This window comes from Plectropomus leopardus, chromosome 21 (genome assembly GCF_026936395.1).
Source record: "Plectropomus leopardus strain MGB_pleo_1.0 chromosome 21, ASM2693639v1, whole genome shotgun sequence".
Taxonomy (NCBI): Eukaryota; Metazoa; Chordata; class Actinopteri; order Perciformes; family Serranidae; genus Plectropomus; species Plectropomus leopardus.
Window position 1 is genome coordinate 26,740,738 of NC_142196.1, and position 14,861 is coordinate 26,755,598.

General features: G+C 37.0%; 2 protein-coding genes across 2 annotated transcripts in view; one reads left to right on the plus strand and one right to left on the minus strand.

Annotated features, from left to right (window-relative positions):
• LOC148186103 (LIM zinc-binding domain-containing Nebulette-like) overlaps nt 1-14,861 on the plus strand; it is a 41,073-nt gene that overhangs the window by 21,572 nt on the left and 4,640 nt on the right. The window contains exons 3-4 of the mRNA XM_088071902.1: nt 4,286-4,370; nt 9,571-12,021. Of these exons, the coding sequence (XP_087928028.1) occupies nt 4,286-4,370; nt 9,571-9,768 (283 nt within the window). The 3' untranslated portion in view covers nt 9,769-12,021. The remainder of the gene's footprint in view (nt 1-4,285; nt 4,371-9,570; nt 12,022-14,861) is intronic.
• Nucleotides 10,904-13,282, minus strand: LOC148186104 (uncharacterized). Its single transcript, XM_088072350.1, has 2 exons — nt 11,382-13,282; nt 10,904-11,001 (listed from the first exon to the last, which is right to left on the minus strand). Exons 1-2 carry the CDS (start codon nt 13,213-13,215, stop codon nt 10,904-10,906), a joined length of 1,932 nt encoding a protein of 643 aa, XP_087928476.1. The 5' UTR covers nt 13,216-13,282.

The window sequence follows — 14,861 nt, forward strand, 5'->3', positions numbered from 1 at the left end:
CGAGTCATGACGACGAGTCATGACGACGAGTCATGACGACTGTTTATGTTCTGCTGCTAATCATCAGTTAACAGACGGTGAGCCGTGATTATTATCATGATCGCAGGTTTTATAGACGGAAACAAAACATGAACAACAGAATAATGATGCTGTTTGTAACTTTAGAGAGTTATTTATAGCGTTTTAAAACCGAGGGGCGTCTGGTGTCAGGTAACAGATGATTCACCTGGAGAGAGCTGGGCTGTGTGTGTGTGTGTGTGTGTGTGTGTGTGTGTGTGTGTGTGTGTGTGTGTGTGTGTGTGTGTGTGTGTGTGTGTGTGTGTGTGTGTGTGTGTGTGTGTGTGTGAGAGACCTCCAGGATCAGACAGAGGTCTCGGATGGTGACATCATATTAAAAAACGTCCTATATCAGCAATTTGTCCATATTAACGGATTATTTTGGATTTGTTAATTGTCTATTTTTCGTACTTAAAGGGTTAAACAGCTTGTAAAAAGACATTAGCACAAGAAAACTGATGAAAGTTGCAGTTAGAAGAGACTGAGTCATCTTTGACGTTATGTTTTAACGTCAAATTTGTGTGACGGTATGTAAAATATGTTTAGATAAATCTCAAAATGCGGTTTTAGTCACAGAGGAAGGGAAGACTTTACTGAAGTTAGTCAAAAATCCGATGGGATTTTTCCATTATATTTTGGATTTATGGCTGAATTTGAATTATGGATTGTCCCCCAAATGTTTTGCTTTGTTTTGTTTTTAAAGCTAGGAAAAACTGTTCAGTGAAAAAAGAAAGAAACAGCTTGGGAAACTATTTTTGTAGTTATCATAATTGCATATCATAATTGCATATTTAAAATTATGCTTCAGAATTATTATAATTTTTAAGCACTTTCTTCAGGTTTTGTTCGTTTTATTTTTTGTTTTATTATCTTTAATTTTGTAACTTTTTTTTACTAGTTTTTTTGCTGATTTTTGTGTGATTTCTTCTTCTATTTCTCATTTCTTTCCTCCCACGTTTTTGAAAGAAATCAAGACAATTTCTCTAGTTTTTAAGTGTGAAGCATCTCGCAGCTTCACAACACTAAACCAAGACACAAAATACTCTTTGAAATGTTTGTTTCTCAGTCATTAAGATTTCAATTAAAATCTCTGGGATGAGCTGGAGGATAAAATGGAGATAAACTGGTGTGCTGTCACGTCTTCACGCCAACATGTTACGTCATTATTGTGTTAAAGGAAAATAGTATAAAAGCATGAACAGCAGTGTCTGAATGCTGAGGGCCTACAGAGGCAGAAACAGTGTGGGACAGAGAGAGTGGGAGGAAGAAAGGTGAGGTGGGAGGAGGAGGAGAGGACGAAGGACAGTTCGGTGGAGTGGTCAAACTGCGCCGTTGGCATCGATGATTCACACACACACAGTTGCAAAGCTCAATGAATCAGGCGGCTCGGAGGGAAACTGCTGAAACCAGACTTTGTTATCCGTCGCTGCGCTCGTTTTAAATTACTGTTCTCCTTTAAAGTGTTCTCGCTCCTTTCCAAGAGCCTCCTCTTATTTTTTCATTTTTTTTAATTACATTTTGCCATTTAATCGCACAGGAATGACTTTTTACACCACTCATGAGTGATGGGGGGATGATTCCTCCATAGAGATGCAGATTTCACTACAAAATCTGCCGTAACTCGCTTAATTCTGAACCAGTTTGCATTCATTTATTTGCTATAAACATCGGAAAGTGAACATTATGGTGGGAATTAATTTCAGATACTGAAGTACTGAAGGCAATCTAATCAGCTCTATGACAAAACAGTAATCTACTGTGTGCATATACTTTACATATAAATATACAGTATATATATAATTTTATATATGTATAAATCAGCCAGAAATTAGTGGGGAAAAAAACAGGAAAAAAATTAGTTAAACCAGAAAAACAGATAAGATCTGAAGAAAGTGCTAAAAAAAAAAAATCTGTAATGTAATTTACTATATTATGTCTCTCTCTCTCTCTATATATATATACCTTGTAAAAGTGTACATATAAAGTTAAATAATTTAAAAACTTGAATGCAAATAATTAAATTGCTGATCCCCTGTGCCATCGGACTGACGCCAACCACGCCGGTATGTCATTTCGGGCGTCTTATCGTTTCAGGGTGTTTCAGTGCGAAAAAACTTCGGAAACATTGAAAAGTACTACGTCATACTGTATACTACACACTTTATATCACACCGATGAAGCGCAGACCTTCCTCCGTTTAACCCGGTGAGTGTTGCGCTGAAGGTGATGTCATGGCAGTTTCACGCTGCGTTGCCGTGGTTTTCATCCAGTTGGCGTTTTGATTCCCGGCGCCTCCAGTCAACGTGTAGAAGTATTCATGGGAAAGATACTGAACCCCGAATTGTTTCTGATGGCTGTTTCGTGTGAACGGTTAAAAACTGCGTAGTAGGTAGCCTCGGCCACTGGTGTGTGAATGTGACCCTCGGTGTGAAAAGTGCTTTTATTGGTCAAAAAAAGCGCTGTACAAGTGCAGGTCCGTTTTAGTGAGTGTCCTCAGAAATCAGCTTTTTTATCCGTGTCCGTTAAAAATGCCCAGAGACGAATAAACCGAGGTTCCTTTTATGGCCAAAATGCCCTTAAAGAGCCACGTTTCTCTTCCTGGTCTGAACAGTTACAGTTGAAACGCCTTTCTGCTTTTTCCAAGTGGAAATTTTCCTCCCACCGTCTTCCTCCGTCCACCCACCTCTCTCAGATCTGTGAGCTCGGTGCTTCGTGCGTCCTGCACACCGAAGCTTCAGACCTGCTGCTGTTTTTAGACACAGACGAGATCAGATTCACCTTAAGGTCGCTGAGAAAGTCACAGGTCCGGTGAGACAAAGACAGGCGTGTCAGGGTGTTGCTTTTCCTTTTTTTTGACCTTTCAGTGGGTCATTGTTGCTGCTAATGTCGTCGTCTCAGTGGGTCATTAACTCTTTAAGCTCAGCACTGAAAGGCGCTGACATTTATACATGTACTAATAATAAACTAATGATAAAATAAAACAAAATACTGTTATGGTAAAGACAAATAAAGCATTGTTATAATAATGTTAAATAAAATACTGTCATAATTAAATAAAATACTGTCATAATTAAGTTAAATAAAAAACTGTCATAATTAAGTTAAATAAAAAACTGTCATAATTAAGTTAAATAAAACGTTATAATAATGTTAAATAAAATACTGTTATAATTAAATAAAATACTGTCATAATTAAGTTAAATAAAATACTGTCATAATTAAGTTAAATAAAATACTGTTACAATAAAGTAAAATAAAACACTGTGACAATAAAGTTAAATAAAACATTGTTATAATATTGTTAAATAAAATACTGTTATAATTAAATAAAATACTGTCAGAATTAAGTTAAATAAAATACTGTCATAATAAAATTAAATAAAATACAGTTTCAATAAAGTTAAATAAAGTACTGTTACAATGTAGTTAAATAAAACATTGTTTTAATAATGTTGAATAAAATACTGTTATAATATAGTTGAATAAAATACTGTTACAATAAAGTTGAATGAAGTTCTGTTATATTAAAGTAAAATAAAATACTTACAATAAAGTTAAAGTAATGTTACAATACAGTTAAATAAAACATTGTTATAATAATGTTAAATAAAATACTGTTGTAAAAATAGTTAAATTAAGTACTGTTATATTCAATTTGAATAAACTACTGTTAAAATGATGTTATATGATTTACTGTGATATATATTTAATATATTTAAATGAAATACTGCCATAACAGAGTTAAATAAACCGCTGTCATAATAAAGTTAAATAAGTCTTGACGTTTTAAGAGTATAAATAAAAAACTGTTATAATGACTTAAATGAAATACTGTTATAACAAAGTTAAATGTAGTGCTGTTATAATAAAGTTAAATAAAGTCTTGTTATGATAAATTTAAATGAAATACTGTTATAACAAAGTTAAATAAAATACTGTTATAACAAAGTGAAATAAAATACTGTTATTACAAAGTTAAATTCATTTTTCAGGCTGCAGCCCTTCTCGGCAGTTTTGCCGTTTTCCACCTGAAAAAAAAACAGAAAACAATAATTTAAGTTTCAGACGATTAAACGAAGGCGTTTTCTCAGGCTGCTCCTCTTGTTTTTGGTCGTCCGCTGACCCTCTTCTGTTTCTCTTCTCGTCGTCTTTCTGTCTTTATGAAAGTTTAATATTTGAAAACTGACTCGTAGATTTACTCGTGTGACTCTGCTGTTTGTCCTTTCAGACATTACCCCAAGACGTCGTTCACCATCGTGGCCGACACGCCGGAGAACCTGAGATTAAAACAGCAGAGCGAGCTACAGAGCCAGGTAAACACACACACACACACACACACACACACACACACACACACACACACACACACACACACACCTGTTTTTATATGCATTTTCAGTTTGCGCATGAAATATTATTGAAAGTTGTTGTATTGAAAAAAGCAAAATGCATCAAAGTGCACTAAAAAAATCAGCAGAGCTTGGCGATGCGGCTTAAAAGTTATATTTTAATGTTGTCGTATCTTGGCTTAATCAAGCTGGACTACTAAAACGCAAAAATATGACATGAAGTTCAGACAGAATAAAGTCAAATAAAGCAATGTCATATAAAGTTTAAAAAGTACCACTATAATACAGTTAAATAAAGAACTGTTATATTAACGTAAAATGAAATACTGTTGTAATAAAGTTAAGCAAAATTCTGTTATTATAAAGTTAAATAAATAAAACCTGTTATAATAAAGTTAAATAAATAAAATCTGTTATAATAAAGTTAAATAAATAAAATCTGTTATAATAAAGTTAAATAAATAAAATCTGTTGTAATAAAGTTAAATAAATAAAACATGTCATAATAAAGTTGAATAAATAAAATCTGTTATAATAAAGTTAAATAAATAAAATCTGTTGTAATAAAGTTAAATAAATAAAACCTGTTATAATAAAGTTGAATAAATAAAATCTGTTGTAATAAAGTTAAATAAATAAAACCTGTTATAATAAAGTTGAATAAATAAAATCTGTTGTAATAAAGTTAACTAAATAAAATCTGTTATTATTAAGTTAAATAAATAAAACATGTTATAAAGTGAAATAAAATACTGTTATAATAAAGATGTATCAAACATAAAGTTAAATAAAGTAGTTAAGTTAAATACTGTAATAAAATAGTTACTTTATTGTAATACTGTTACAATAAAGTTGAATAAAATAGCTCCCTTTAAAATAATGTTAAATAAATCTTGTTATAATAAGAGTTAAATAAAATACTGTCATAACAAAGTAAAATATAGTGCTGTTATAATAAAGTTAATAAAATACTGTATGAAACACCTGAAAGAAAAGATTAAAAAAAAACTTAAATAGATGAATAAAATAGAGAAATGAAAATAGACTAATTAATATATATAATTAATATACACCTATGCACTTTTCTGTATGTACAGGCATACATATACACACATACACGCGTTCCCATATATATCTGCACATACCTGCATTCATACATATGTGGTACATGAACGCATACTTGTACTCTACTCTACCTACACGCCTGTACGTATATACAAATCTTGTTGTAATTTGGTTAAAATCTGAGTAATATTTGGAGACGCAGCAGGTCTCCCTGAGGCGCTGCCAAATATCTGCGTGCTGCAGCTGACAGAAACACGCTCCACTTAACGCTCAGATCCTTCACGCCGTCTGACTGATTTTAAACGTGTTCAGAGCAGCTCGCGTAGCTCCGCCCCCCTGGCGCGGCCCGGAGGTGAAATGAAACGCTCAGGTGTGTCACGTGACGGCGCTCTGACAGCTCGGCCTCCTGACGGCCTGATGAGTCACGCTGCCGATTTACTGACTCACAGACTGATGCAAAGAGCACACAGGAAGCAGCTACACTGTGTGTGTGTGTGTGTGTGTGTGTGTGTGTGTGTGTGTGTGTGTGTGTGTGTGTGTGTGTGTGTGTGTGTGAGAGAGCTCAGCAGACAGCAGCACACAAAAGGACAGATGTCCACTCAGCAGTCAGCAGAAGAGGACATGCTGGTTGTCATGGGATGTGTGTGTGTGTGTGTGTGTGTGTGTGTGTGTGTGTGTGTGTGTGTGTGTGTGTGTGTGTGTGTGTGTGTGTGTGTGTGTGTGTGTGTGTCACTCTGCCCTCATAAAAAATCCTTTTATTACCAGTTTGTCATTTACAGACCAGATTTACACATTCTGTCTGTGTCCCTTTGTGCACTCTGTGTGTGTGTGTGTGTGTGTATATATATATATATATATATATATATATATACATATTTTAAACTACTTTTCTGCTCCTTTTTTTTTTTTTTACCAATTTCTTATTTTTTTGAGCCATTTTTCTTTTGTTGCTCATTGCCTTCTTCCATATATATATATATTTTATTTTATGTTATTATTATTTTTTTAAACTACTTTTCTGCTCTTTTTTTTTTTACCAATTTCTTATATATATATATACTGTATGTATATGTACATATATATACACACATGCGCGCATTGCAGTAGTAAAACTTCACATTGTACTGTTGCATCGTCACACTCACAGATGAGTTTTTTCACTGTTGTTGGTACTTGAGTGATGCGTGATGTCGGTAAAGATCACCCTCACATGTGATACTGATTCATTTTTAATTGATTTCATCATTTTTTCACTCGGCCTGATAAAGGCCGATGTGGCGATGTGGCCTAAAAACATAAAATCTGGTGGAAGTCCACAGAGGTGCTGCCGCCTGTGTTTTCTAATGACTGACTGATGTGATCAGAAACGGACGAGGCGGCGTTTCGACAGCCGCTCTGTGCTTCGTTCAGCCTCCTGACGTCTCACATGAGCCTGATATCAAAGTGACTTCTCTCACGTCCACAAAAGATTTCAGTCCGGCACAATCTGATCTCCTTTTGTGCTGCGAAACTGAATCGAGATGAGAAGTGAGGAGTCAGTTTGCATCACGTACACCTATGATGTGACTTTTTCTTTTTTATTTTTGCATTTTCGTGCAGTTTATTCCTCATTTCCCCCGTTACCTCCAGGAGAGAGATTTATGTTTCAGCTCTCCTCCTCCTCCTCCTCCTCGTCCTCTTCTTTAACTTTTCCAATCGTGTGATGTCCCCGGAGGTGATGTTGGATCACTTCATATTAGCGCCGCAGCTTTCAAGTGGAAGCTGATTATAACAGACAAAGACAGCGTGAGCGTGCACGTACCCTCGGTGGGAAAACCCCCGTGTGCTCCGCGCTGACCCAGTTGTGTTACGGTTCAGAGGAGTCGATGTGATCGTGTGACAGTCTCACAGCATGGGAAAAAAAACAGAAACTGATTATTTTTTATAATATAAGTCGCTGATTCTCAAACAGGGGCACGTGAGATTTATAAAAGATTATGTAATAAAAATAATAATATTTTAAAAAATAGCAGTCATGCACAACTGCTAAAAAATAATTATATTGTAAAAGGTTCAGTAAAAATGCAAATCTAAGTTCATAAACTGAATTAAAACGCGGAGAGAGGAGCGAAAAAAAAGGCGAAACTCGAACCGCCGAAATACCGTCAGCATGCAGAAGATTATGTTTTAATGTGAATTAAATTAGTTGCAAACCCCAAATTTGAAAGTGTTTTTCAGCCACAGTATTGATTGATAAATCAGACACTGACGACACAGTGCTGTGAGTATTTGACCTATTTGTCTTTTATCACTAATATTATCATTTTATTTATTTATTTTTATCTTTTTATTTATAGGTTTTATCCTGCCTATTTTTTGTTTGTGTTTCTGTTTTGGTGTTTAGTTTTTATTCACATGCTTGTGTGTGCATATGTCAGTGTGTGTGTGCATACGTCAGTGTGTGTGTGTGTGTGTGTGTGTGTGAGTGATTTACCTCGTTAGCTTGTCATATTAGCTCAGCAGGGAGCCTGCGACTGATGAATGTGGATTTAATCTGTTTTGTATTGAGAACGGGGACAATCAGCGGAGTACCAGAACGAACACACACACACACACACACAACTGTTGGGCGGGTTAATAAGTGTGTTACTGTGTTACTGGCTGATGGACGGCAGCAGGACGACGTTGTGGCTCCGTTTGTTTCCTCTGAAGGTCAAAGTGAAGCCGGATCGGCGCGAGAAACGGCCGCCGGCCGCCGCGCTCTCGTTGCTGTTGTCGTTGTCTGTAAAGCGGCCACTCGGCCTGCTGTTTGGCAGTGACGGGGTATTAATTTGGATTTGGATAAACACGGTCGGCAGCGTTCAATATCTTTATTATTTCAGCTCCGAGCTCGATGTTTCCTGCTGAAGACGTAAATCTGAAGGACGCAGACAAACATATTCATCTGTAGTTTTCTCTGATGGCTGCTCACTGTTGTTTTTATCAAAAAAATAGTTCATTTGACTGTTTTCAGATTAATTCAGTCTTGATGCTCTGTTGACAAGCCTACTTGATTTTCATCCATTTCTGTGTAGAAAACTAAATAAAGCCATTATTTTCAGAGTCAACAGGTATAAGGAGCAGTTACAGTGTATTTAAAGTTAATTTTGTACACTGTCAGACAGTTTATTTCTACCGTGTGATTGCCTTTGTATCATCGCTGCGATGTGAATAATATCATCACCGAGTAATTCACATCATTAGTTCATGAACCACACCCCTGACAGAGGTCCTGACTCAGACCCTAAAGTCCTAACATCCTGGAAATGATGTAAAATCCAAGAAACATCCAAAAAATCCTGAAAATATCTTAAAATCCTGGAATTATATTAAAATCCAAGAAACATCCTGAAATCCAAGAAAAATCCTAAAATTCTAGCAATGTCCTAAAATCCTGGTAATGTCCTAAAATAAAGAAAAAACGCCCTAAAATCCCTCTAATGTCCTAAAATTTAAGAAACATCCTAAAATCCAGTAAACCCACTAAAATCCCTCAAATGTCCTAAAATTTAAGAAACATCCAAAAAATCCAGTAAACGTCCTAAAGTCCCTCCAGTGTCCTGAAGTTTTAGAAATGTCCTAAAATCCTGGAAACGTCTCAGTCTGAGTCACATAAATATTTCAGTATTGACGTGTTGCAATATTTACTGAAACGTTAAAAATCTTGGGGCGTAAAGTTTAACTCATCCAATGTTAATCAACACTGGATGAGTTAAACTTTTAAATAACATTAAAGAGTTTTGTTTTACAATTTCTAGGACTTATGTCGGAGCTGAGCTCAAAATTCCAAGATTAAACAAAAATACACGATCTTACAAGAAAATTACCTGATAACTTGCAAAAATAAATAAAATAAGGGTTAAAAATAAATACCAATATAAATGTATAGAAAAACCAAAAATCCAAAAATGAATAATTAAAATGCAATTTTGATTTGCAAATCACTGCATTCGGTGTTTATTGAATTTTTTTGATTCCCATCTTTTCGGGAATCTGCGTCGTACGAACCTGAAAACAAGCAGAATATTTGCTCTTTGATGCATCGAGTGTTCGTTGTTTGTCTGTCTTCGCTCTGCTGCAGGTGAAGTACAAGAAGGACTTTGAGGAGAGTAAAGGTCGAGGGTTCAGCATCGTGTCCGACACCCCAGAGATGCAAAGACTCAGAAAGACTCAGGAGCAGATCAGTATCGTATGTACACACACACACACACACACACACACACACACAAATACAGATGTACACATGTTACTTTTGTACTTTTTTGTGTGTGTTATGTGAAATGTGTGAGTGAAAATGAGGGGTGCACTTTGGTCAGTGAGCGCACACACACACACACACACACACACACACACACACACACACACACTGTGGACATCATTAAGCCCTCCAGTGCTGACGACATCAGCTGTTTGAAGAGGAGCTTCGTCTGGAACCAGCGAGGGTAAGTGACCGTGATTTATTTATGTATTTCTGCACGTGTTTATTTATTCATTTGTATGTTTGTTTGTTGTATTGATTAATTAATTAGTTAATTTATGTATTAGTTTTTTTTAAATTAATTTATTCATTCATTCAGTTATATGTTTGTTTATTTATTTATTTGTTTAAATTTAAATTAGTATTTACTTATTTATTTATTTGAAGGACAAGTCAAACTGTCAGTTACTCATTTAAAAAGGATGAGATGTGTAGTATTTAGGGGGATATAGTTTCAGAAATTTTAATTAAATAATGAGTAAAAAAACAGATTTTTTAAAACATGAAACTGCTTAATTTCGTGTTTTTATCTGTTTAAATCACCTGGTCTGTTTGTGTTTGAGGAGAGCAGTCTGTCTCCAACAACATGCCAACACTGTAGCAGAAATATGTATTTTTAGAATAAAACAACTTTATTCAGTAAACTAATCCCTTTGAATCCTGAACAAAGTGGCTGATTTCTCTCAGAAACATGGAAATAAATTACAAATTATGAATTAAAAGAAAATCAACTAATTTTTAGCAAAAAAGGAAAAAAGGTAAAAAAAATAAAATATATAGATAAATATATAAATAAAATAATGATAATAATGATATAAAGTATAATAAATAAGATAAACTAAAATAAATACTATAAAGATAAAATAGTTAATAATAATAATAACTTGCTGGGCATTTTTTCTTTTTTGCAAAAACTGTTTTAAAAAAGTGGAAAAAACAACGTAAAATACACCCAATAATAAATACATACATAGATATTTTCAAAATAATAATAACGATAAAAATAGATATAGATTTGTGTGTTTTTATTATCGAATTAGTTATTTAATGTTTATTCCAATTGAATGCGGGACAAACCGGAGCACCCGGGGAAAACCCGCAACACCACAGTAGACAACACATCAACTTAGGAAGGCTCATGACGGGAATCAAACCCTCACCTTCCAGCTGTGAGGTGTTGCCTACAGAGGTGGCCGTGAGAACTCAAGTCCTGTCTGACGTCCAGGTAACCTGCTGCTCCATCTGTCTCTCCTCCTATGATGAGGGACAGAGGACAGTGAGAGAGACGCTAACCTGGATGTGAGGCAGGAGAGGAGCTCGTTATCTCATTTTTTTTAAATCAGTAATGAGATGTTGACTCTTACTGATGTCAGGCGAACCGGAGCATCCCGGAGAAAACCTGTACGTCATACTGCGTTCACTTGCATAAAACCAGCCCTGCTTCTAGATCTGCAGAATCATGAAGCAGCAGCCGCAATGCAAGCAGAAGCAACAGACGGACTAAATTACTGGGAGTAAGTCAAGGAGAAAGCAAATATATATTACAGGAACAAAGCCAGTCAAATGTAGGACTGACTCCCTCCATAAAGTTGAGATGCTATGCCTTAAAGTTGAGAGCATGTTGCGAATGGTGCCTTTCTTTTTTGGCGCTGGCACCAGACGATCTTTGACAAAGCAGGCAACAAAGCTTTCGAAGGCTGGGTCCCGTAAATACATGGAGACGAGCACCATTTTTGCAGAGCCCAACTCCTTGCACAAAGCCTTGAAAATGGCCTTTTCAAGGTTTACGAAAGCTTTCGCCGTGGTGTCAAAGTTTACACCCTCAACCTCGGCCCACGTTCTCTCAGTCAGAGACGTGATGACGTCCGCACAGTTTTCGCTCGTGTGCTTCACTTTAGCTTTCCTCATCGTCCTCGAAAACAGCTGCTCCATGGTAACCTGGATTAACTTTTTCTTTCTTTGCTCACTTTCTGTTACACGGTCCACAGGTTCGACAGGTGTGTCCATGTATGCTGTGGCAAGATCCAAAGGTGCACTGTCCTCAAGGACAATGAGCTCTGGTATCTCTGCTGGTGGCAGCGACTCAGTGCCCATGATAGCGAGCGCCATCCGTTCACTGTGGTCGTCCACCTGCGTGTTGAGCCACCAGCTCATCAATCCAAAGAAACGCTGCACTTTGACCCTGATGTCGTCATACATGTCCACATGTGATGGTGGGACCTGTTGCTGGGTGACCTCAGATGCAGTCCTGTCTGTAATATGACTGTACATCAGGTCAGTCAATGCCTGGGTGAACGTCAGGACATCTTCTTTTGACATGTTTCTAAACCTATTAAACACACAAAGCTGCTCACCAGCCTGTGTGTTTTCGTCGTCTTTTTCGGTGAGCAGCGATTCAATACTAGAGGTGAGCCTCTGCACTGACTCTCTGCTTTGAATTTTGGGCTCCCGATGGAATTTGCTCCTAATTTGTGCCATGAGTCGATGTAGCAGTGCTACAGCAAAGCGCTTAGCAGAGAAAGACTTAATTTTTCTGCCAATTGCTTCCACAGACTCTTGCTTCTCTTCTGTGTGTGAGCTCTGACCTGCAGAAGCTGCCTCCTCGGAGTGGACGTCAGAAATATAGTCAGCGATGTCTTCGCCAACCATGATAATTTCTAGTGAGCTCTCCGAGTTGAGCAGCTCGTATTCAATGTCCGGAACTTCGTCTAATAGAGGGTTAATGATGTCACTTAAATTTCTGCTCAGCTGATTTTGAATAAATGTAGCTGTTGGCACTTCAGCTGCTTTACCCTCTAATGAACCCTGTGAGAAGCTACAGGATTTCCCATTAACAATCACCGGCAAGCTATCGCTGTCTGCTTGCTCGATATTTTCCACATCCTCTGTCGCTGGCTCTTCCAGGGAGTTTGTCTTACTTCTCTGCTTCCTGGGTCGAGGCGAGAAAAAGGCTTTTGCCTTGCCTGCAAAGGACTTAACTATTTCACAAGCATGCTCAATCATCGCATTTAGCCTGCGCGGTGGGGGGATGCCCTGATTAATTTCAGGCTCTGCGGTGGGCGAGGTCGAGGAGCGAGCAGATTTAACGCTCTCAGCTACCTCTTTACCTATGAGCGCTGTTAAGCACTCAGCGCTGGCAGAATGAACTGTGCCCTTAATGCCCAGTCCATCTGCAAAACCCTGACAGAGTGTGTCGCCAAGGCTTGCCCTCACAGCCTCTGCAGATACGACTGTATCTGCTGTTGTGGCTTCTAAAACGACTTTTATCATGATGGCAATTAAATCAAAAATCAGATCTGCCATCATGATCTTGGTTCCATCATCAGGGGAACCTAGTTTTAACAGTTCCCACTGGTCTGCTGTCATTTTGTTAAAGAAGCACTCAATGTGAGTGCGGACAACAGACCGAGCTTCGGATATGTCCAGTACCTCCTCAAACGCCACTGCTCCCGGTAATGTCGATTCCATGTCTATTGTTGCGGTAGGTATAACTACAGTTAAATATTTTCAGTGCTTGGTAGTTTGTGAAGCTCCTGGCTCTGTTGGCGGGTCAGCTGTTAAACCTACAGGTCAGTTAATGTAAAGAAAGTTAATATTCTGCTGTTTTCGAAATAGCTGGAATCTCCTCTTCAGTCTTCAGCCCTTTCTGTCTGGTGCCCAACAAGCTACTGCAAAATTTCCCTGTAAGAGTTCTTTAAAGGCCTAAACATCAAAGGACAGAATGTTCCATAAGCCCCGCCCCACCGTTACGACACGTTCGATAAGCCACGCCCAGATTCCTTTAATCTCGCACGCTAGCCCCGCCCCCGAACGGTCCATAAGCCACGCCCCTAACTGCGCAATTATTTTTTTTTTAAAAACCCAAAAATATATATTTCAAAATGGTTTTTCAACTTATTTGTAATTAATGAGATGGATAACCGATATTTGGAACGGATGTGCATTTACAATCAAAATTTAAACCTTGCTGTCAATACTTACACAAAACTGTAATTGTCCTGAGCAAATGTTTAATCAAAACTGAAATTTTCAACATAAAATACAAGTTCACAGCAACTTTTGTCATTAAGTAAAAAAAATTTAATTAAAATCATAATAAATAATATTTATCTGTCGACCCCTAATTTTAAAGCCTCTTAGAACCGTAATCACAATAAACTTTCTTAATATGTTTTTAAATACAAAATGTGATAATTATCACCAGGCACCTTTAGATGGAGCCCACTAATCTGATAAGAACTGGTTTAAAAAACCCAAACAGATTAAACGTGGTCCATGTAAACACCTTAAACAAGACCAATCCGTGGCAGAGTTTAAATCTTTTCATAAACTGATCAAAAGAAATTTTGCATCATGTAAACGATGAAGCTGACTCATGTCTGGCTACGTTCTTTCTGCCCGTAAGGGGACGTAACAACATACTTTTCTCAACTTCCAGAAGACCCTTTAAAACATTAACATACAAAGATACATACGTGAGTTACCTGTCCGTCCCACATCAAACCGGCTCATCAGCTCTCCTCTTAGTAACCCATTAACCCTTTAAAACTAACTAGATTAACTAGATTTCTTAAAAGAAAAGGAAACATGAAAAGACAATAAACACCTTAAGAAAAAATGACCAAAAAATTTGCAAGAAAATTATTTTTAAGCTAAAAATGAGCCAAAAAAAGGACAAGAGAGGAAAAAAAGAAAACGACCATAGAAAAAAGCTTCAAAATTCAAATAATTCTGTAATTAGAATATTTCTTGCCAAGTTGACCCCTTTCTTTAAAAAAAAATAAAAATAAAAAAAAATACTCAGGGTCCAAAGGTTTTCAAACACAACAAAAAAAAAAAAATGAGTCTGATGTTGATCCGGGCTACAAAGGGTTAATCCATTTGTACCAGTCATTCTGGTGTCTGTCTCCTCTTTTATTCCTTTTTGTCCTTTCTTCTGTTTTCTCCTTTTCTTTTCCATTGTTTTCTATTTTTCTGCCGGTCTGTCTCCCCCTCTCCTTCCTCCGGTTACCTGACCGAGCGCTCGCGTTACTCCGCCGTGTTAAAACGCCACACATCCTCTCTCCTCATTTGCTTTGATTGATACGCACACACACATCGTCTCTCTCTCTGAA